We start from the raw sequence: 23,342 nt of genomic DNA, 5'->3' as shown, positions 1-23,342 counted from the left end.
ATAACCCTTTTTCTTTGTTAGTTTCACTGTGTTAGACAGTTTGCTTTTGCTGTGATGTTCCCAAACTCTCCCACATTGCATCCTGCAACCAAGAGTGTGGTATTTGCCTGTTGGCCTTTAGAAAATGACGATTTACAACCTAACTTTAATGGGGTCAAGCATTTTTTAAACACTAGAGTTAGCAGTATTATAATTTTTTTAAATTGTCAATGTGGAGCTAATTCGAACTACTTCTAGTACCTTACTGTCGTGCTTTTTATGAAAACCAGTAAAAAGAAGAATTTTTCCCTCTGAAATGTGGTGGAGTACAAGTAAAAAACCACATTAATTGTAAATACTCAAATAAAATCTAAATATCTCATTAAGTACAAAAGGACCTTAAGCATAGTATGTCCTAAGTTATATTCCACCGCACACACACACACACACACACACACACACACACCTGCATCTCAGAGAGGGGAGGCGCAGAGCTTGCCCACAGAGTGAATTTACGATCGCCGGTCTCCATGTCCCACATCGACACTTCATTATTCCCCTGGACAGCTACACACAGACAGACAGTGAGACATAGTATTAGAGAGACAGACGGGTTGATCTGATGTTGCTAACTGTCCAGATATTTGGTGTTTAGGCCTGAACACTCAAACACAGATGAACCCGTTTCCTCCGATCTCAGCTTCTGTCTGAAAGGTCATGTCAAATTATATTTCTTTACATGTTTATTGTGCTTTCAAATCTAAAGTTAAATATTTGTAAGTTAATATGTTAAATGAACAGACAGAGATAATTAAGACTTCGTCCTCTGACCTGCAATGACAGATGATTGGTAGAGCGGATGCATGAGCAGCCGTCTGATTCGTGCTCGAGCGGGGTGGGAGTGGTTTGAAATGGGGAGTTGGAACCGCATATCCCAGCAGGCCATGGTGCCGCTGCTCGTACCTGCAGTGGAAATTAAAGATTGAAACATGAAAAGGACGGTATTGTAATACGTCCCTGTCATTCACCTAACTTTAATTCAAGTAAAGTGACCCACAGTTAAAGTTTTATATTTTCCACAAGAATTTTCAAATTCCTCCACCTTTTGGTCCAACGCTTAAAAGTAATTGATTTTCCAGGTGTTCAAAGAGCATAGGGAGCATTTTTCTTTCAATTTACAGGCTCATATTTTTGATATCATATACTCATATACTGATATTCACCCCGAAAACCCTGATTTTTGGTCAAAGAGTAACAGCACCTGGATTTTGTATTTGCATATTTTTTTATTATTCCATCCGATTTTCAAGTTTTTTAATATTTTTTTAAATTAAATGCTTATATAATATAATAACCATGGTAAAATTCCTGAAAGTTTAAAACATGAAAACAAAACAAAATTTTGTTCTGTGACCTTTATTTTGCTGTATTCTTTTCTATGCTGCTGCCACATCAAGATTTAATTTTAACATCGCAGCTAATGTACGGCTGGAGACGCACGCAAACAGACCTAGACAGAGCCAGCACTGGTGCATGTCCACCGTGAAGGAGGTGATGAGTCCGAGGCGGAGGTCGTGGCGGAGCGTCCAGGCATTGGAGTTGGAGCGAAGGTCCCAGCCGACCAGCGAGCCATTGACGGTGGCGTATGCCAGCACCGACTGAGCGCCCGAGTTAAAATGGTGGACGTCGACCGCACAGCCGTCCTCCTGCAGGTCCAGAGACCTGAGTGGTGCCCAAAGGACAGAGTGAGAAAGACGAGGCATGTAAAACATCAGTACAAAGGTTTTACCTGTGGACATCTTTCCGTCACCTGGTCTGAAAGGGCTGAACTTTGGGGGATTTTGGTGGCTTATTTGCTTCGACAGCCAGCAGCTGGATGGATCCGTTGTCTGAGGCCACAGCTAAGTAATGTGACCCCTGACAGAAGGTCAATGTCTTCACATGGCCTCCGATACGAGAATAAGTCAACACGGATCTGCAGGAACAGAGAGCAGACACAACAGAGCTATTAACACACTCTCTGTGAAGGAACAGGCGCCAACAAAATGACACACAGTCACAGTTGAAATGTTTTCACACCTCTCAGTCTGAAACTGGACTCAGACGGAGGTCATCCATGTCCTTCAACATTTTCACTAAGTCTGAAGTTTTGATTCCTTATCGATTCCTCGTCCATAGGCAAGTATGAAAATGAACCTGTTGTAGTTCTGAACTGCTGTAATGGCAGCTCACACTGAGGTAGGCAGATATGGAAAAATCCTACGTCCAGAAACAGGAGGTGTAACATAGGGTATATACAGCTCTGGATCAGCCTGGCACAACACAACATAGCACTACAGCTCAGAGTTGGTTTATCTAAAGTTTAACGTTTTATCATCAGATTTTAAGCATTTCCATCACATTAACTTCCCTCTCAGAGCACAGCACGAAGCTTTTGTCAGGATAAAAAAAACACCTAATCTGATTAAATCAGTGCAAGACTCTCCATTGATGAATTAAACAAAACTAGAAGAAGAAGAAGAAGAAGAAGTTTCTTTAGGCCTTCATAACAGCCAACCTCCTAAAACATGACATCAGCAGTTTATAGAGCAGCCAGCTGACAGGGCTAGAGGTCAGCCCATCCGCAGATGGTCAAAGGTACTGACACTCAGAAAAGACACTGCGGGGAGTAGAGCTCAGGCTGGTTTATACTAGATTATAGTCTATCATATTATTTTCTCATTCTGAATGTATTTAGGAAGTTAGTAATGGATTACCACGGCGTACTGAAACTCTTAAATACATTCTGACCCACCATCCGAGCAATCAGCAACTGTTTCCTCAATCGTCGATAGCTGATGTGATTGCCAATTCGTACAAGCTAACTGTTAACTCAAATACACGACAAAGGCCTTCGTAATGTAACATTGTATTAAATAACTGACAGAAAGCAGGTCTGGTTTATTGAGTACATGGGTTCTGATCATATTCCGGATATTGCGTTTACATGGACCATGAGAAACCTGGTTATTTATATTCCTGTTTAGATGATTCTAACAGTATCCAGGTTTCTGATGATCTGTGTGCAGCTGATTCCTCAACATCCGTGCCACTTATTTGTCTAGCAACACAGAATATTCAGAATCCAGGTTTCTCAAAACTAGAATATGGGCTTATCCATGTGCCAGAGTAGTTGTGGTGCCGATTGTCCTGCCCCTGGTCTTATTTGTACTTTTTAAGACCTACCTGGTGGTCGTGGTCTTGCCCTCCATCTTCTGACTGTCCCAGACTTTGACGGTGCCATCGTTGGACGCCGTGGCAAAGATGGAGTGTTCATCAGAGACTCGGATTCGGTTCACAGCAGCTTTGTGTTCGTGGAGATGGGCGACCAGCAGCCCTTTAGGGTGCCACCCTGAAACACACACATACGGCTCTGTAATTAGACGCCTTGATATGAGTCTGCACTGCTGTTCCTCCGTTCTCTTGAGTTAAAACACTGAAACCTGTTTCACTCCTGACCACGCTCAATCAGTGACGCCACAGCAGTAGTTTTACCGCTAAAAAAGGCCTCAATTTCCCGATCTTTAATTCAAAGGAATAGTTCAACATTTTGGGAAATAAGCTTATGTTCTTTCTTTCTGAGAGTGAGATGTTCAGATGGATATCAACCCCATGTCTGTTTTTTCAATGCAGAGGTTTGCTTAAAGAAGACTGGAAACAGGGGAAACAGCTAAAGACTAAAAACAGGAGTGTAAAAACCGGTTTGTGATTTTTGGTAGAGCTGTATGCGATTCAAATTTTTCTGTGTCCTTTTTATGTGAACTGTGGATGACAGTGTAAGACGTGAATACTGAAATGTTCAGCTTTCAAAGGCTTGTTTATGTTTTCATAAAAATCAAAATTGAAAAAAGCCCTCCACAATCATGGACATCATGACAAATACACTGTGAATATGGTATCTTCATTTTAGTGTGAACTAACAGTAGGGGCGTTGTTTGAATGTGTTTATCAGCACAAACTAGTTTGCAAACGTTTTGTTTGCGGGAGGAAACAGCTGCTTTCACCTTTGGTCAGTATGACAACCAGCATGTTTCTTCATCAGGCTAAAACAGCCACCATATGATGAATAAGCATGTTGCTTCATATGCCAACATTGTCGAATCTTTTTGCCTCCGCGGCGCTGTCTGTACGTTGGTGGGGTGTGCTAATGTTACCAGGTGGAGGAGGTCGACTCTCCCACTCCGCGCTCTCCATCATCTGCTTGGCCATGCGCTCAGCGCTGCACTGCTCCCTCTTCTGCTGCACCAGCTGCTGCAGCTCCGCCTTGCAGGTGTTGATGCGGCGCTGGTAGGCGGGGCCGCTCACCACCGACTGCAGCACGGGCACCGCCGGGGCCACGGCGCTCTTCCTGATCTGACTCGTTGGCCCGTCAGCAGCCTGCAGACACATCAGTTCCTTATTTTACTGACTGTAGACTAAATATTCACACAGGATGTCCTTTGACATTATAAACAACAAACCAGTAAATATTTCCTACAAAGATAAGTCACAGCAACAACACAAATGCTTAAAAAGAAGCTGCACCCATCATAAGGGTGGAGTTTATTTTCATTTTTGATCAGTATTAAAAGCTATCAAAACAGTCTGATATTTAAACAAGAATATACGTTTACAGAAACTCTACATTTGCTTAATAAAACCCGTTCACCCATCTATGGTAAAAAAAAAAAAAAAAAAAATCCTCTTTGGGAAAATAGTGATGGTGTGAATTGGCCTCTGGCCATACAGGACCAGTTTCAAAACAAACCTGATTAATGTAAAGACCAGTAAACCTGGACCATGACGGCACCTAAACACAGCGGTAGAGGGTCAGTGTTACCGTGGTGGGCTGAGCGGAGGGTGGCTCCTGAGATCCAAACATGCTCTTCCACTCCTCATTCATGGTCGAGTCCTGCTTCGTGTGCTTCCTCGCTGCAGGAAAAAAAAACCCGACAAACACATAAAAACAGGAGCTTTGACTCTTCTCATGCAACATCTAACAAACAACTCTATAAAGTTTTTTTTTTTGATAAATGGCTCAACCACATGCTCAACCGATGTGTTTTCCATAAGCTGGTTTAAGCTCATTCAAAAAATGTTTATCTGGCATCAAGAGCTGGATCTTAAGGATTTGTACAGATAATTATTTTGTTTCCGTCATGAAAAGAAAAGAGAAAATAATCAGACTGATTGAGAGGTAGCTACTTGTTTCCAATTAATACAAACTCAGATTTTATATTCGAATGACATCTGAGCAAATTTACGAAGTGGATTCCTCAACACAATATCGTATTTTTACACTCATTTTAACAAAAATGCAGTGTCAGGACTCTACACACTCCGAGCAGATGAACATTTTTGCAGTGTGCGGTAAATCTGAGGGCGAACAGTTCTCTGGAAAAAAAGGGGGAAAGTATTCATGTGGAAGATTAGAGAGGGGCTTTCCACAAGGCTTTTTTCTTTCGAACGGCTTGGAAGCAGACTTACAGAAAAAACATCTGGAGCACAGAGCTTGGCACCGACGCTATTTGAGATTTGTACTTAACTGACTGGAGAGATTAACAATAATGTTTTCTCGCTCCGCAGGAGCTTTAACAATGCATTCTAGGCTTATCCTGACTTTTAAAAAGTGCTTTCTCTCTTAGGTTAAAATGACTTGTGTTTGTGTTTACTGCTGGCTAATCTTTCCAGCGACAGTAGACACAACAGAGTTAAGGGCATATTAACCCTTTCGCTATGGATTGAGCTGCCAATTATTTTCTGGACCTATGAAGGGTGATGGTCTATAAAATGTGAGAAAAATGGCCATTACAATTTTCCTCAGAACCCAGGTTAACATTAAAATGTCCTGTTTTGTCTGACCAGCAGGGAAATCCTCACATTTTAGACGATGAAACCAGCAAAGTTTTTATGTTTATCTTTAAATAATTACTTTAATGATTAATCACTTATCAAAATTTTTGCTGATTAATTATCTGCTGATTGATTAACTGATTGATCGACTACATGTTTCAGCTCTAGCGTTTCTTTTATAGAGATTAATTTAATTGTGAATCTGAATTTGTTGTCGTTGACCCTCTGACCTTTCCACTCGCAACATCAGGACAAAGTTTCCACTTATACAGAAGAAATGTAAAAACCGAACGCACAGATTGTCACAAAATGTCCTGATCACATTCCTGCTTCCCAGAGAATGACCCTTTTGGATTTGAATGACAACGCGACATTTCTCCTAGCGTCACCATCGGGACAAACTTCACTTGTTTAATCTCCACTAGCGGTAAGACTCCAAGAATAGATAAATCATCAGGATGTTGTTAGTTCTGTCCGACACTTTCATGCTGCGGCTGTTCAAATCCATTTCATTCAATAAAATTTGGTGGCATCCTGTTATAAATTTCTTGCACTTTCAGCTAAGCAAGAGAAACAGAGTGACACTGATTGGGAATAGTAAAAGAGAAAATTGTCAAAAATGATTAGCATAAATGCCGAAAACGGAAAGAGAAAAAGAAATCTAGAAAGACAGAAGATGAACAAAAAGGCACTTAGAAAAAAACAAAAGAGAGGATGAAGGAAGGAAAAGCAAGAAACACACAAAGGCGCAAAGAGGAGAGGAAAAGTAAGGAAGGAAAAAAAAAAAAATCAATTAAGAAAGTCAGAAAGATGAAAAGAACCTTAAAAAGACAAAAGAAAGAAAGAATGTAACTGAGGCTATTTAAATCTGGGTAATCTGAGGGTATTTTTTAATATCACACATCCCAATTATTTTAATTAGAGGCAGGATCGAGAAAAGAACTCAAACTATGGAGATGCAGCTGTTAGAACTTAAATACAGATTGCACACTTCAGTAAAGCAGACTCTAAAACTGAATTAGACTTTAAATGTAGGGGACGTGTTAGACTTTTAAGGTCCCATGAAACGCCTTCAGAATCACAATTTTATTCTGTGTTCTGAAGACGGACGAATAAAGACCTGCATATGAATAAAACCCTACAACTTTCTTATGATGGAAGGAGGTTGGCTGGGTCGACCCAACATCTCTAAATGGGTTGGGATTCTTGTGTAGGAGAACAAGTCAAAAAAAACAAACAAACACCAAAACAGTTAGAAGGATAAAAGAGCAATTAGTCCGATTTGAAAACCTGAAAACTTTGCATATGGGATTTTGGCATATGACAGGACAGTGGATCCGGAAGCGGAAACATAAGGTAACAGCATGGAATGAGGTGTTTTGAATTTCATGGGACCTTGAACAGATTGTTACTTTCACAGCAATCGTGTGTATCACTTCAAACTAAATCACATGGAACAATATACCGGATGCTGCAGCGATGCATTCTGTGAAATGAACAGAAACAACATTTTAATATGAAACAGAGAAAGATGAAGCAGATCGACTCTGGTGTGGCGAGACAGCAACCTGGACAGCAACCTAACTTCCTGTCGGTTTTAACTAGAAATATAATATTCAGCTTTATAACATGCTAACTGTACCATTTGACCTAAGTCACATCTACTTCGGCCCCTCCAACGTAATCTTTAGATGGCTTTTTGACCAATTCAGCTTCTGTGAGCTGAAGGTTAAACCTCACTTATGATTTGTTAGTGATTGCTGTATTACTTCTTCAACAGAGCGGTAGGTAACATTTTAGACTATTATTGAGATCAAGACTGGATTAAGTGTGAGCAGTGGGAAGGTAGGACATGCTATCAAAAAGTATTCAATCACCATTAAAAACTCATTAAATTAAAATCTTAGAAGCAGTTTACTTTATCATTTTTGGTCCTGTACAGTATTCCTATTATTATATTCCTGAGATCTGGTAGGTTTATTGACTTTCCAGGGAGCTAACCCTACTGCTAACGTCATTAAATCATTTTTTAAATTACTCCTATGATATGTATGAATGTAAGAATAAATGAAATTTTTATTACTGTGTCGTGTTTATAACTATGCCCAGCCCACATGAACTTAGAAGATGCCATACAGTCGTACAAGCCAGGACCAGATTGATGCCTGTACATTTCCAAACAACACAAAGTCCAAAAATGGAGAAGCCACTTAAGTTTCTTTCACACTTAAATCTTCAGACCATCTCAGTCTACAGCAAAATGCATCAATCATAGGCAAAGACATGCACTATATTACACAGTACCGTTGATATCAGAATACTTTGTGAATAATCAATTTCGCTTTCAAAGTTAACAAACACATCAAAATTAAACAGTGATTCCAGTTTTTGATCAACTCAACACCAGAATATTTGAAGGTGTAGTCAAGCCATTTCATGGAAAACTAACGTCCTTAACTCATGATAGTTTGTACAGTACAAAAAACACTGGGACTCGCTTTCCATACGGCTCACACTGTTGGTTTTCTCCTGAATATTTTTGAATTGACCGACTTCCTCTGGCCAGAGGAAGAATACCGAGCTCTCCAGTGTGACACTAACGGTCATTGGCTTCTACATAAATGAGGTGTAACAGATGATTCAGGTCCAAATTTTTGTTTGATATGGACATGTCCTCAAATTTGGCTCTGACAAGATATTTACATACCTTTTTTTTTTTTTAAACTTACTTTTTATAAAGTTTAGATATAAACCTCCTCAAAGGATGAGTAAAGCTCTTTTGCCAGTGGAGAAATGTGTGATTTACTCCACATAAATACCTTCATATTTATTCTGTCCTCTGCTACTTTGAGTAGGATCACTTAGTTGTACTGATCCTGGTGCCCAGCCCATGTTTCCTGGAGTAGGAACAAATCTTCAAACTTCCGAAAAAAAAAAAAAAAAAATTTAGATTCTTTTAAGCTCCATATCCCTGCAGCATAGTCGAGTATAGGGGAGACGCAACAATTGTAAAGTTGGGTATATGTAGAACAGCCAACATTATTACATAATTTCTCTGTCATCTGTATTGACTTAGGTCCTCGTGACTTCACCTAAAACTTAAAAATAACACAAGGTTTATCAAGATTCGAGAAGAACAGGCAGTGGTGCTCCATCACATAGTAAATCCCAAAAATTTAAGGAGTAAGGTGACTGTTTAATCTGTCATCTATTAGCTACGCTGATAACGAGATGAGATGTGCTAAACAGAATGTTGGTGATATTTTACTCATATGATGTCAGTGTAATATTACAGGGTCTGCATATCTGTCTCCGGATAACGGAGGAGAGCAGGCGGGACTTCGGTAACAGCCCGGTGCAGCGATTTAGATCATTTCATCGGGAGATGTTGTTCAGACCGTAGCTGCAGATCTGCCATTACCACCAGTTCACCATGAAACTAAGAGCCAACAACATATCTTTCTGAATACATTTTAAGAAACTGATAAATGTGCTCCGTTTTTTGACGTCCTCAGTTTGAACCTTTTGTGTTCACTTATGACACTGACTTTCATTAAAAATACATGGGCTCCATTTGAAAAAGATAAAAAACATTTTTCCTCATTCCTAACCAACATCATTTACACATGTGCGTACTATTCGTCCAACATCAGAATTGCATCTGCAGTAAATATTTACAGAGCTGAAAATGGAATTTGGCAGATTAATATACATATGAAACAGTTTAGTCCTCCTGAAAACTCATTTTGAAGGGAACACAAAACTGCAGCTATATAAAACTGAAAACCTTTCAGTGGAAAAGCAGGTTCTGCGTGACTGAAACCTTAAATTTGGTTTTTGTAACTTCTGTCCTGTTTTTCATGGTTTCATCATGTTCATTCTCTGTTCCACGACTTTATAACCAAAGTCCATTATTGAAGAAACACAAACACGTTTTCACTTCATGCTTTCACTACACTGACCAATGGTGTAACTTCATCACTCACTATGTTAGCAACATTCGCGTTTGTGGGGCTAGCAGCTGCCGTCCGGCCAAAAATTAGAATGAAAGCCAAACACTCATACAGTAACTTCAATGCATTTATTTCAGCTTGGAAGTTTGGAAGTTTAAGTTGGAATAAATGCATCCGATTTATGGTTGTGCAGCTTTCCATTGTCAGTTTTTCAACCAATATGTTACTCATTTGTACATAAAATGCCAAAAATAATCCCAAACTGCCATTACCAGAGGATAACAACTCAAAAGATAAGATAGAAAAGGCAATGTTGTGAAGTGAAGGAAAGTAGAGCTGTGTATTTACTTGATACATGCCTTGTCGTCAATTAATTCAGCCTACTAACTAATTTATGAATCAACTGTTTCAGCTCTTTCCTCTACGACACCAAAAACACCCAAAACTTTATGAAAAGAAAATTATATCAAGTCATAAATACCAAATACCAAACTGTAAATATATGAGCGTTCGATTGCGGTAGAGTGTGTGTAAATACTGCATCAGACTGTTTGCTACCTCTCTTGTCCTCGGCCTCTGCCTTGGGTTTGACCAGGTCGACTTGGCGGCCAGTGATGCCGAGCAGGGCCAGGTCAATGACCCCGGTCTGAGCCGCCTCACCCAGGTGGCTCTGCTCGCCCATGTTGGCTTTGGCTTTGTTGGATTTCAGCATGAAGTCTTTGAGCGCCAGCAGCTTGTCCTCCTCCGCTTCAGTCATCCCCTGAACAACAGAGGCCAGGAAACAGGAAACAGTGAACACAGAGGTCTGGACACAGCCAGAGGTGACCACTACATGTTGGCAAACCAGAAGGATTAGTCTACATTCAGGACCATCAGTCAAACTGGTCCAAAAACAACATCTTAAGCTCAGAAGATTTTGGTTAACAGTGAGACAGGTTCTGATCTGCCAGGAGTATCTACATTTTGTGTTTTTAATTGTCGCAAGGAATTCTCAGTTTCCCTGCATTAAACACTGAGCTATAGGACACGTACCCCACTTTATAGTTTTGGTGGTCCAAATTAAAGGATTAGTCTGATGATGTTCTATACTTTTCTTCCGGTCGATAAATCCCAACAAGTCGTATGTGTAGATCCAAATCAACAATGAACACTATCTAGTACTGAGAAGTACTGTCTCTGTGTGTGTGTGTGTGTGTGTGTGTGTGTGTGTGTGTGTGTGTGTGTGTGTGTGTGTGTGTGTGTGTGTGTGTGTGTGCGCTCCATTGTTTCCAAAACCAAATTAAAAACACATCAGTGACTCTCACTGTTGCTCTGGGTGATATGTTCTTTCATCACCATGAACACACACACTGTAGGTTATTTTGACACAGCCACACACACCGTCCTGCTTCCACAAATACTCACTAGAGCACCAGATGTGAATTAATCCGCTGCTGAAGATAGTCCCCCAAGAATGCACCATTTCCTCCGGTTTGTTTGATAATAGCTGCAGTGACCAGCTGCTTTAGGCAAATACTGAACCTTTTTTAAAAATTAAACTATATATTTATGAGTTCTGAGTTTTTTTTAAAGATGTAAATCTTCAGTAAGAACCAGTGGACTTGGAGCTGAGAGCCACATTGCTTTGTCACATGACTGTACATTTAGGAACCTGTCGAAAACCCTTGGTGAATACAGCATGGTGTACAGGTGAAGAGGTGTGTGGTCAACCAAATACAAGGGTTCCTCATAAAAAATGTTTGTTTTCTTAATGTAAAAAAGCAAATGTCAGTTGATATATCATAACTAATTTGGGGGGAATTTTATGTCTTTATTATAGAGTTGAAAGCAGAGAGCTGACAATAAATGAAAGGGAGAGAGAAAGATCCGCAACGTCATACAATGAAGGTTCCCAGATGGATCTGAACCAGGGATGCTGCCCTGATACTGCTCATGTACACTGTTACCTGATTTTTTTTACCCTACAATATTAATATTGGATGTAAAAATCCAGTATCGGTCAAGCTCGATCAATTCGAAACCTCAAACGGTGATCAATGGAGAAAATCTGGGATTTGTCTGCTGTAAAAACCTTGAAAAGTCTATCTTCAGAAACACAATTCCACTGCAAGCCTCATTTCCTGCAGCTGTTGCCATGTTTCCCATCACGGTAAGTGCTTTTCCTTTATCCCATTAACAAATATTGGTATGAAAGTGTTCTTAAACAAATGTTTAAATAAAATTTTGTGTGTTTCCACCAGTAAATCAGAGAGTAACCATTTAAAGCTCTAACTCTGTGCTTGATTTTACAGACTACAACTGCTGGAAGAGTTCTGCTTTGTTTTGTCTGCTGGCTTGAGGAGGCAGTGCTTGACAGGAGGCAGAGGCTAAAGAACGGGACTGGACATGGAAACACAGAAAGCATACAAAACTGGTCCAGTGTGTGATGCGAAATATGCGCCATGACAAAAGTGAAAGAAATGCAGCAGCCCAAGGCGTCCGAGATCTGACCCGAATGGTCGGACTTCCGTTTGAATCATCTTTCAAACACCCTGGGAACCATGCAAACTTGTGTGATTTGACTTGTTTGACCCCTCTGCGGACTTGGAAAAGCTCCAAAACAAACAAAATGCCCTGGGCTCTGAAAGTTTATTATATGCTGCGCAGTGTTTCACAGAAATGCGTTTTTTTCTCAGAACATCAAGAACTAGCATGGTTCTCAGTAGAACGCATACCTCTGCCAAGATGAAAATGCCCCATCTAATATTCCCTATGTTAAGGAAAGTGATGAAAAAGAATTCCTGGATCCGGACCTTTAACTGGATCTGGACCAAAAGGTAACGGGTTTTTCCCTGGCCCCTCCCCATCCCTCCAGCAAGTTTGGTGCAGTCAGTTCAGTAGTTTTTGCCCAATCCTGCTGACAAACAAATAAACAGACAGACACTGGTGAAAACAGAACCTCTTTGATGGAGGTAATAAAAAGCTTGGAGCCCCACACACAGAATCAGGCTGCCAGAGAGCTGCTCTGCTTTCAAGATGGAGCTTTTACCAAAATTAACCGTCATCCAAAAGCTCTGCCCCCAGGGTGAGTGGCTTTCTGTTTTACCTGGATTCAGCTCGTACTTTTTAAGCTGGAATGTATTTTTGAGACTGTGCATCGGCGGTGTAATACACGCTGTACACACACTGTGCAGTTGAAATGTCCCAGCAGGCTTCAGCAAAGAGTTTTGTGGAAGACCCTCAAGGTCTTTATACAGCGTTTCTACAGAATTTTTCTGACTCAAACACCTTCATTCCAACTGATTCTTAGGAAATCTGTGTGGGAGTCCGAGTCAGCGCCTGCACAAGGCACAAGGCGGTAATTCCTGTTCATTTTAAACCCGACATAAACAATGTTTTGGCCGGGATGTTTCACAGCGTTTGAATCCTTTGTCCCTCCTTCACTTATTCCCTCTTGTGAGTGTTCACTGTCCTCAAAATAGTTCATGCAACATACCACATCGTTAGTCATTGAGTTTGTATTTGTTCTAGTCAATGTGAAAGCCTGCCATCATATCCCCTCCGCCTGCGGCATCCCACTGCCTCTCACCAACTGTGTGTGTTTCTGTGTCTTTGTAGTCTTGAGGAGACGCGGACGCATGCATGGTGTGGCACTCAGCTCGTGAAACTGAATTTTGAGACACTTCGCACCTCCACACACTTGACCAATCACTGTGTACGTGTGCGTGATTGTCGGATGGTAGATTTCAAAACCGGTGGATGCGGCTCGTCCACTTCTGCCTTCAGGGGCGTAATCAGACAGTCTTCCACGCAATTTGTTTTAAGCATGCTGAGGTCTATATGGTGCCCATGATTTTTTTCATTATTTCATGGCTTCTGGGCCCAAACTCCTATTAATGTGGCCGCTGAATTGCTGGTTTTGTTTCACTTTTTTGTAAACTGCTTAAATGGGCCCTTGTAATTAAATGTTTCTCTGTATGTCACTAAATCTTATATTACATCTGTTATCTATACAAAATGGCCAAAAACATCAACATTTTCTGTTCACCAAAGTGGGTTCCAGTAAAAACAAGTCTAAGTCTTCTGTGAATGAATTGGCTCCGAATACACTAACATGCCTTCTATAGACCACTTACTGTAAGTAGATAAAAAGAAAAGAAAAAAAATTGTACTACACCATGAAACCCAGTGTTTTTCTTTATTTATCTTTCACTATAAATTCCAATCAAGACTGGAAAATGTTCACTGTTCTTCCCGTTACTGACTCCTACACCAAAAATCACCAAACTCCTTCCCTTTGACCATAATGTCAAATGTGACATAATGTGACCCGGTTTCTGCTTTCAGGATGTTTACATTTTTATAACGTTGCTTATTTATTTCCACATCTCATTCCCAGCATCAAAAAAACAAAAAAACAAAACCAAACCAATCTGACAAAAAAAACACAGTGTGAAATGTACTGAGTTTTTTGTAAAATCTGACAAGCGGGTCTACCTGAAGGTCAGCCCACAGCCGCTGTCAGGAACCTAGCAAAGATGGATGAATGAAACAGAATGTAAGCGCTCATGAAGTGGCCACAGTCTGCCGCTAGCCAAGCTCTACTATCCGAGTATACAGTAACTGGTGGGTTTGTGAAGTGAACGTGCTTTCCTCTTCAAACATTATTTTTTTACAGCTCAAACTTTGAACGACATAATTAAGTCACACTGCAGGTGTTTGAGCTGGGATGTTATTCGGTTAGGCAGAGATAGATATTCAGCAGCTAGTTCAGCTAAAGATGAGCTGGGCCTAGCTTGGCATTGCTTTACTGCAATTTCCTGTGACAAATATACAAATACAGATAAGCTAATATCAGTCCATGTGTCAGCCTGGCTGATCTATCGCTCTAAAAATGACAGTGTAAGGTTTGACGGTGGACTGTGTGTGGTTACGACGTAGTATGCAGTCCCTGGCCTCCTGTGAAGCTGTAGCTCTGTGTTTATGTTGTGTCGAGCACCTACTTTACATACTCTGTACGAGTGACGGGACAGCTTTCTGACGTACTTGCCATAGTACACACAAAGTCATTAATTTCCTGTTGTACAGTTTGTTTCCCGAGCAGAGAATAGCTTTGTTTTATTTTCTTAAACACACTGACGGCCAAGCAGGCAGGACTGATCAGCGATGCGCTCCTTTATTTTGCTGGAAGTCATCCCCCACTCAAAAAGTAGAGCAGAGTGGCAAACGACTCCTGCGTCGAGGATATCCGCGCAACGTTAGGCCCTTGTCGTCTTTCCCCGGTAGTACCTGTGGGAGCCTTTTAGACCACCGAGGCACAGCGGGTGGTGCCAGACTGCGACGCCAGGTCCCATTCACAGTGAGTTGCGGCCTACTGCTCTCCAAGGTTTTGAGTCGGCGTTGGTATGAGTGTGTTGTTCCAGGTATCAGTGAGACAATGAAATATAATCCTCATAGTCCAGTATGACTAACAGGTCCATAAGAATGAAGGCTTATCAGAACCAAAACACTACACAGAACTTTATAATACAGTTATTACGGTGAAAATCATTTTTATCTTTTCTATTTTTATTATTCAAAAGAATGAAGGTGCTGCGCTTTTTTCTCACAGTGCTTTTATCTGTTCCAAACTCTTGAGGAAAAGCCTTCCCAGGAGAGTGGAGGCTGTTATAGCAGCAGATTAATCCCCATGGTCGCGATCACACTTGCCTGGAATGAGCAGGTGTCCACGTTATGTATCTGTGGACATTTCAACAAGTGTGCTATGTATACATTCTTTTATGAAATAATGAAACCGAACCAATAACAACTGAAATGAGAGGGTGGATTTGTTTATAATGTACAATTATTAATGTACAATGAAAACATTACTTTTTAATGCTTTCATGTTTTTTTTCTCTTTTCATAATTTCTCCTCCTTGTTTGTGTTGGTTCTGAGTTCTTTTAAATTAGAAAACACTTTAAAACACTAACATCCTTGACTTTGCAACAACAAATCCACATATTCTTTCCTGTTTATTGACATGATCGAGCTGCGTTTTAAACATCCACAGAGAATTTGAAAGACACTGAATCATCAACATCAGGGTGGATGCCTTTCCCTGCTCTGAGATCTGTTCTTTAAAAGCACTGTGACGTGATGAGAAACACGATTAATTGAGACGGGGCCTGATTGCATGTACCAAACAAAAAACACATACACCACCAGCAGCCTTTCCTCAGGCCACACAGAGCCATTTCAAGGAACTCACCAAAACAACAAAGTTCAGAACGCGGTGTGGGAAAACTGTGGCACCGGCTTAAATTTAGAAATATGCATGTGTTTGTGTAAGTGTTTAAGTGTGTACATGTCCATTTGTTCATGTACATCTCTATCGTCTGTTCAAGGCTAAAAAAGCAGTGTTTCACTCCCCCCTCTGGTTGAAAGTCATAAATTTGCTCATACACCATGAGTACATTTCTACATCAGAGCAGCAAAGTCAGTAGTTAAACCACTGGAGTTCAACAAAAAACAAGATTTGGTGATAATGTGGCATCCCCATGGCCTAGCGGTCTAAGACGCGTACCATATAATCACAATGTCCGCGGTTCGATTCTGGCAACAGCCCCCTTGTTCTCTCCCCACATTTTTACCGGCTATCTCTACTGTACAATGCGGTTCAGTTCACCAAAAACCAGAAAGAACATGTTCTATGTTTAATGTATTTTTCATTTGTAACTAGTTTCTACTGAAAAAATACTCAAAAACAATTCCAGTAAAACTGCTTGCTTAATGCAAAACTTGACTTTTTTCAATTCAGTTAAAACAACCCTGCCTTATTTTCTCTGGCTCTTTGTGGTCTTTTACACAATAACTTCATAGTCTCGTACTTTTCTTTTTTGCTGATTAAACTCACTAAAAACCCAGAAAACCAACTATTTTCTTACAGGGATACTTAGCTGTAATTTGCATCTGTCAGCAGATCTACTGCAATGTTGGGAGAATAATCGGCTGTGTTGACCTGTGTAAACAGCCTTTCAAGCAACTGAGGGGAGTTCAGGAACAGACTGCCAGCAGCACTGCCGAGCCATCAGTCACTTCACTTTGATTACAGAAACACAATCTGGAAATTACACTCTGACAGTAGGTGAAAACACATGAAAACTCCGGGCTTTAAAACACATTTTACTATATTCTTGCAGAGTGACCGTCCTGTTAAAGTCCCTCTTAGTCTACAACTTTCCGAGAGGATTTACCAAACTTTCTGACTTTCCCTGCCTGGAAATTGCCTCTCTAAAATCCATAACCTGTGAGTCAGTGTCGTTCTTACCTGTGAGAGCAGCTTCTTGAGGAGCTGAGCGATGGCCGGGTCCTCGGGAGTGGGGCATTCTGGGATAGAGCCAGCACGCTTCTTCTGTCGAAGCAACAGGTGTCGAAAGAGGCTGGCGATGTCTTTCGAGCGCAGGGCGTAGTCGAAGATGGAGCGACTCACCGGCTCCTTCAGGACACTCAGGAGGACCAACTCCTTATCGATCTGAGGAGAGAGGCAGAGGGAGGAGTGTGACAGGTGCGTGAGGAGGATGATGATGTGCCGGGATCTACAGGCGAGATAAGGACTGAATGACGACGATGTGGACTCACTTGGATGATGGGTTGGGTGATGAAGGGGTTGAGGTGGGGCATCAGTTTGCAGTAGACGTCGGCCACGTTGAGGTGCTGAGCGACCACAGTGATGAAGCCCACCGCCCCGTAACGGATCCACAGGTTCGGGTGACACAGGAACGGAGCTGTGGCAAACAGGAAAGGGCAAATTATAAAATCCACTTCCAGTGAATGCACTCATTCTCAGAATGGGTGCATTTTGAGAATGAGTGCAACGCAGCACCCTACTCTGGCTACAGGAGGGAGGGGACAGAATAACATGAACAGCAGTACAATGTAATATAATGTAACAAGCCGATACAACAGCCCTTTAATGAACAAGGTATTTATGCTTGAAATTGTTATTTCACTGAGTAACAATCTGAGCCGTAATTCTCGACTATCCCCCTTAACATCAGCAGGTTAATATTGTCACGTGAGCATGATAGCATTCCAACGTAAGTGTGTGTCTAATTACAGCTGAGCAACGGTGTTGTCGGTTTGAGCTTTGAGCCGTTCATTGGAGGAGGACTACAGTGCCCTGTCATGAACCGGAGCGCTGGACAAGATATAAAGGAACAGTCGCTGAAATCCTAACGTAAATACCAGTAGAAGCTTCATGTATTACATCCAGTAGTCTGGACCAACAGACTGACCAACAGTGGACCGGTGGTGTGACGCTGCCAGAGTCACACCACTGCCGTGGCCAACAACCCGTTTACACGAAGAGCTGACGTGACTGGATGAGATAAGAACAGCCTCTGCGACCTGTTTCGGTCACGCTGTGGCCGTCACTCTTACCAATATCATTGACAAACTCGTAGATATGAGGTTTCTGCAGCAGGCCCAGCTGACACATACAGGTGAGAGCATTGAGAGCTTTATAGATGACAAACTCCTCGGTGTCACTCAAACCCTGCTGCAGGAGAGGCTTCAGGATGGAGGAGCTCTGCCAGCCCACGTACGCAGCCACGCCTTCAGTGCAGAGACACACAGGGAGAGAACACAGACAGGCCGTGTTACAAGGCCCAGACACAATCAATAAATACAAAATTCAAGTTATGACTGTACGAATGGTTAACTGGAACTTAATTCAAGCTGATCAGAATAAAGGTACGTGATTTAATTGTTTAGAGGAATGTCCAGGACTACAGTGACTCCGGAGGAGGGTTGTTTAATGTATAAACCACATAATCAGTAAGGAACTTCCTCTTCAAGCCAAACTCTGTATACTTGAAATTTACCCAAAAGACTATGACATTACATAGCGCAATCATTGCTGGCTGACTCTGGACTTCAGTAGGCTGGGAGGGTAACTGCCCTCTTCTAGAAGAGCAGGGACAGACTTTGTTTAGGAATGTGAGCTAAAGGAACTTGCAGCCTTGCATGAAATGATTTGGAAATTTTGCACCGATGGGTTTTTTTTTCTTTCGAAGGTTGAATGTGTTACTATACATGTTCAACATATTAAAACTCAAAACTACTTCTGCCAGTAACTGAAAACAAAACATAAATTCCAAATGCAAGAGTTCATCATCATTTAGAAGCTTTGGAATTTTAAAAATCTACAGTAAAACCATGCATCCATACAGAAATGACAGATGTAGCGTTTTCTAAAACCTGATATATCTGAGCTGTTTGAATATTCTGTGAGGTTTTCTTACCCACGATGCTGTCGAAGAAGGCTCCCCGGAGATGCCAGTCGTTCTTGTCATTGAGGAAGGTGATCATGTGAGACAGCAGAACGTCGTTGGCTTTCTGTCGGCCGAAGAAGACGCAGAGACGCGTGATGCCGTTCTCCATCAGCGACTGCTTGACGATGTTCTCGGAGTCGCTCAGCAGTGTCACCACCTTCTGTTGCACCATCTCATGCAGCGCCTGCAGCTCTGAACGTTAAACACAGTGAGTTCGTCATGCTGACACACCGCGACACATTTAGAACCAGCAGTGGAAAGGTCAGCTCACGTGCGTTTCTGTACCTGAGTCGTAGTTTTCGTTGGGGTGAAGTGTTTCCTCTGTGTCCTCACCACTCAGGTCCTGCTCTGTGTTCACGTTGTTTTCCTGAACCAACTCCAAGAAACGCAGCGCGCTCTCTGCCAGATGAGCTATGTTCTCTGAAACAACCAAGAAGACAAGAATAAAGAAAGGTGTAAACAGCTGGTCCCAAACGAATCTTTTTAAACAGCAAAAACATCCGGCTTTACACTTCATATGAATAAGTTATTATGGCTAAGAGCTCAAAGAGATGAGCAGCGTTAGATGTTTTATTTAACTATTACTTATCGCTCAAAACAATTTCTAAACAAGTAACGAGTAATAACTTACGTATAGCACCTTTAAGCCCTCACTTCTTCTCTGAGTAGCTTTAAAATTGGTGAAGAGCTGCGACATTTTTATAGCAGAGGAGGACCACCTCACCTGAAGTAAAACCGGCTTTTGCTACCATCAGAAAACACTGATACACTTCCATGACCTCCCACCTTGACTTTGAGGCACGCAGTTAAATGCCATGCGTTTCATTAGTCACGATTCTGTTGAGATCATCCTCTTGCTAAAGAAACCGAGCATAAGGTGAGATATCGTCAGAATCTGTCGGACTCAAGTCATGAGATGACATTGATCACATTAGGTCACTTGTGTCGTAATGTCGGGAACATTACAGCTTCTCAGTGTTTTTCCAGCTGCAGACACACTTGGTCGATTGATCACTTCCACGTAACAATTTCCCTGAAGGAACCAGTATCTCTTCTCTCTTCATTAAAGGTAAATGTATATCATGATAACACTGAATGAAATATTCAAATCTTTATGTCTGCAGTGTTACATCGAATAAAAATATTCTAGATGTTCCTACATCCTCAACTCCTGTACCTAGAAAACCTTGCACTCTTTACCAACATTTAAAATAGCTCCTTGGGTTATAACGAGGCTTCCTGTTAAAGTAATGACTTTATTTCAGAGCCTGTCAGCCACCAACCTGCGTATGCCAGCCTGACGATGGTGGCGTCGTCCTGGGCGAGGTGGGCGATGCCCGGCAGGACGTACTCCGGGTAGATGTTGACGTCGTTCCTCGGCACCTCCTTCACCAGAGCCAGCACTTTGGCCAGAGTTCGCACGGCCTGAGCGCGTACACGAGGCATAGGGTCGTTACAGAAGTGCAGCAGGTAGGGCGTGATGCGGTCCAGCAGGATGTCGACGCCGAGCCGGGGAGCCAGGTGGAGGATGAGCTCCAGAGCCGCCAGTTTGGAGTCACAGGAGTGCAGTGTCTGCAGGCAGGAGGTGATGACAGACACCAAGACGATGAGGCCCTGCTCCTCCCTGGAGCTCAGCACACCCTCGCTGCTTTCCTGGGACGAAGACGAGGAGGAGGAGCCTGGAGGGGAAACAACTTCTTTTACAAATACTGCAAAACACAAACCGGCACTTGAGGGAAGGTTTTTCATTGTGATCTCAGATGTAACTCCTTCACACCTCCTCGCAGGTTGTGCAGGATGTTGTCAAGGTCTTTGCGGATGACGAGCACTCGCTCATCTGCGGACTGGAAGGTCTCTTTGGCGAACTGAGCCATGTACGGCTGCAGGAAGGTGTAGAAGATATCAGGGAAGGCTTTCCCTCTCTGCTGCTTCAGATACTCCTCTGCTGTCAGACGCTTCTCAGGCTCCCGCTGCACCATCTGAGCCACCTGAAAGGGATTTTACACAAACAATAAGTGTCTCTTTCTACTATAATGATCACTGTTTTCTTCCTCTTTGACCAGTGTTTTCCTTTAAATGTTTTAGCAACACAAATTACTTTCCATGTGCCAGTAAATCAAACTGAAACATAGTGAGAAAGAAGTGGAGAGAGAATTAGTTATGTTATACGGCTCAGTTATTCTTCCACGTAAAAACACTACACTGTTTACATCTGCAGAATGGACACTTTTTATAATACACCTCAGCAACATGGTCAGTTACAGGATTACTATTCATTCAAAATTGGCACCTCCTCCCCGGAGTGCAAGAGAGAGACCGAGAGAGAGAGAGAGAGAGAGAGAGAGAGAGAGAGAGAGAGAGAGAGACAGACAGCGAGAGAGAGAGAGAGCGAGAGACAGCGAGAGAGAAAGAGAGAGAGCGAGAGACAGGGAGAGAGAGAGAGAGACAGACAGCCAGAGAGAGAGAGAGCGAGAGACAGTGAGAGAGAGAGCGAGAAAGAGAGAGAGCGAGAGAAAGGGAGAGAGAGCGAGAGAGACAGCGAGAGAGAGCGAGAGAGAGACAGCGAGAGAGAGAGAGAGACAGCGAGAGAGAGAGAGAGCGAGAGAGAGAGAGAGAGAGAGCGAGAGAGAGAGAGCGAGAGACAGGGAGAGAGAGAGAGAGACAGCGAGAGAGAGCGAGAGACAGGGAGAGAGAGCGAGAAAGAGAGAGAGCGAGAGACAGGGAGAGAGAGAGAGAGCGAGAGAGAGAGAGAGACAGCGAGAGAGAGCGAGAGACAGCGAGAGAGAGAGCGAGAGCTAGAGAGAGAGCTAGAGAGAGAGCGAGAGAGAGAGAGAGCGAGAGAGAGAGAGCGAGAGAGAGAGAGCGAGAGACAGCGAGAGAGAGAGAGAGAGCGAGAGAGAGAGAGAGTTAGAGAGAGAGCGAGAGAGAGAGAGCGAGAGAGAGAGAGAGACAGCGAGACAGTGAGAGAGCGAGAGACAGGGAGAGAGAGAGAGAGAGAGAGAGACAGCGAGAGAGAGAGCGAGAGAGAGAGAGCGAGAGAGAGAGAGAGAGAGAGAGAGAGCGAGAGACAGGGAGAGAGAGAGAGAGAGAGAGAGAGCTAGACAGTGAATGAAGAGAAGGAGCAGCATTAGTGTGAACAAAGCACTGAATCAGAGAAATACAAAATTATTTCCTTTTTGTTTCGTGGTTACGTTCTAAAGCACAAATAAACCCGGTCACACCTCCACACAGTCCTGGGGGAAGGTGCTGCTCTGCCAGAGTTTGTTTGAGTTCAGCTGAAGCGCAATGTTCTTCCTGTCTGCTGTGGCCTCTTTGCACGTGTGCGTGTGCGCGCGTGTAGCTCAGCCCCGTCCTCGTTCAATCAGACACACAGACCTGCAGATCTTTATTCATCCATGACACAGAACGAGAGCAGAGGAGAGAGACGGAGACAGCGATGTAACCTGGTCGCTACGTCGCCCTCACAGCCTGCGCGCTGTTATTGGCTGGGGGCTACACACCTACTGCCCAAAGGCCGACGCCCAGAAACGTCCCAACACAGCAAAGTAAGAAGAAAATAAGAAAATACAGGCAGCCCCTCCGCAGATCTAATGAGTCTTTTTTTTCCCCTAACATTCATCAAATAATACTCAACTTCTGTAGGTGAAAGGTAATGACGTATGAGACGGCAGTGGTGTGTTTACTATAAGAGATTTCCCTACGCTGTTTCTACCAAGATACTGAAAATGTCCCTTTAACATCTCTGTAGAGTATTAGATCATCATGGGTAATGTTGGAAATCAATTATCGCCACCATCAGTCCTGCTGTAAACACAATCATTACCAGCTCTCGGATGCTCCGGTCCTCGATCTTCATGAGGACCTGCTCCGTCTGGAAATGTCCTTTGCGATACGCCAACAGCTGGGACAGATCGAAGAGCGGGACGCCCTCAGTAAACAGCTCTGCTATCACACAGCCTGAAAGCACAAAGACACAGGGCAGTCTGAGCTAAAACTGAAATTAATGCACACATGTGTTAGCCCTTTAGATACAGCTTAAATATACTTACAGCTGCTGCTGATGATCATTTTTAAAAGCATACCATCACATCTGATATCGACTTCAGAGTCAAGTGCACGGTAATATAGTTGTGAGCAGCCCCCACTTCCCTGCTGGTGAGTGCAAGGATGCTAATATGTCAGAGTCGGCTGTCAAACTGCAACCAGCTGAATACAGGCTTTTTTAAGACAGCCACATTCTCTATT

General features: G+C 42.6%; 1 protein-coding gene and 1 long non-coding RNA gene across 4 annotated transcripts in view; one reads left to right on the top strand and one right to left on the bottom strand.

Annotated features, from left to right (window-relative positions):
- pik3r4 (phosphoinositide-3-kinase, regulatory subunit 4) overlaps positions 1-23,342 on the bottom strand; it is a 33,136-nt gene that overhangs the window by 6,000 nt on the left and 3,794 nt on the right. Inside the window, exons 3-19 of one of the 2 annotated variants that reach the window (XM_040117699.1) lie at positions 22,921-23,054; positions 20,875-21,085; positions 20,381-20,776; positions 19,383-19,517; positions 19,068-19,289; positions 18,205-18,378; positions 17,404-17,549; positions 17,093-17,296; positions 10,362-10,563; positions 7,316-7,336; positions 4,838-4,929; positions 4,173-4,395; positions 3,205-3,370; positions 1,790-1,954; positions 1,490-1,701; positions 811-942; positions 446-546 (exon numbers count right to left, since the gene is read on the bottom strand). In XM_040117699.1, the coding sequence (XP_039973633.1) occupies positions 446-546; positions 811-942; positions 1,490-1,701; positions 1,790-1,954; positions 3,205-3,370; positions 4,173-4,395; positions 4,838-4,929; positions 7,316-7,336; positions 10,362-10,563; positions 17,093-17,296; positions 17,404-17,549; positions 18,205-18,378; positions 19,068-19,289; positions 19,383-19,517; positions 20,381-20,776; positions 20,875-21,085; positions 22,921-23,054 (2,936 nt within the window). The remainder of the gene's footprint in view (positions 1-445; positions 547-810; positions 943-1,489; positions 1,702-1,789; positions 1,955-3,204; positions 3,371-4,172; positions 4,396-4,837; positions 4,930-7,315; positions 7,337-10,361; positions 10,564-17,092; positions 17,297-17,403; positions 17,550-18,204; positions 18,379-19,067; positions 19,290-19,382; positions 19,518-20,380; positions 20,777-20,874; positions 21,086-22,920; positions 23,055-23,342) is intronic. The other variant, XM_040117700.1, reaches the window with a different exon arrangement.
- LOC120784165 lies at positions 12,583-13,996 on the top strand. 2 transcript variants are annotated; one of them, XR_005706409.1, is made up of 3 exons: positions 12,583-12,867; positions 13,093-13,140; positions 13,401-13,996. It is a non-coding gene; the product is annotated as an uncharacterized LOC120784165 (long non-coding RNA). The 2 variants fall into 2 exon arrangements; XR_005706408.1 differs by having other exon boundaries at positions 13,093-13,238.

Source organism: Xiphias gladius, chromosome 22 (assembly GCF_016859285.1).
Source record: "Xiphias gladius isolate SHS-SW01 ecotype Sanya breed wild chromosome 22, ASM1685928v1, whole genome shotgun sequence".
In the NCBI taxonomy this organism is placed as follows: Eukaryota; Metazoa; Chordata; class Actinopteri; order Istiophoriformes; family Xiphiidae; genus Xiphias; species Xiphias gladius.
This window is presented reverse-complemented; position numbering and strand designations above follow the sequence as displayed.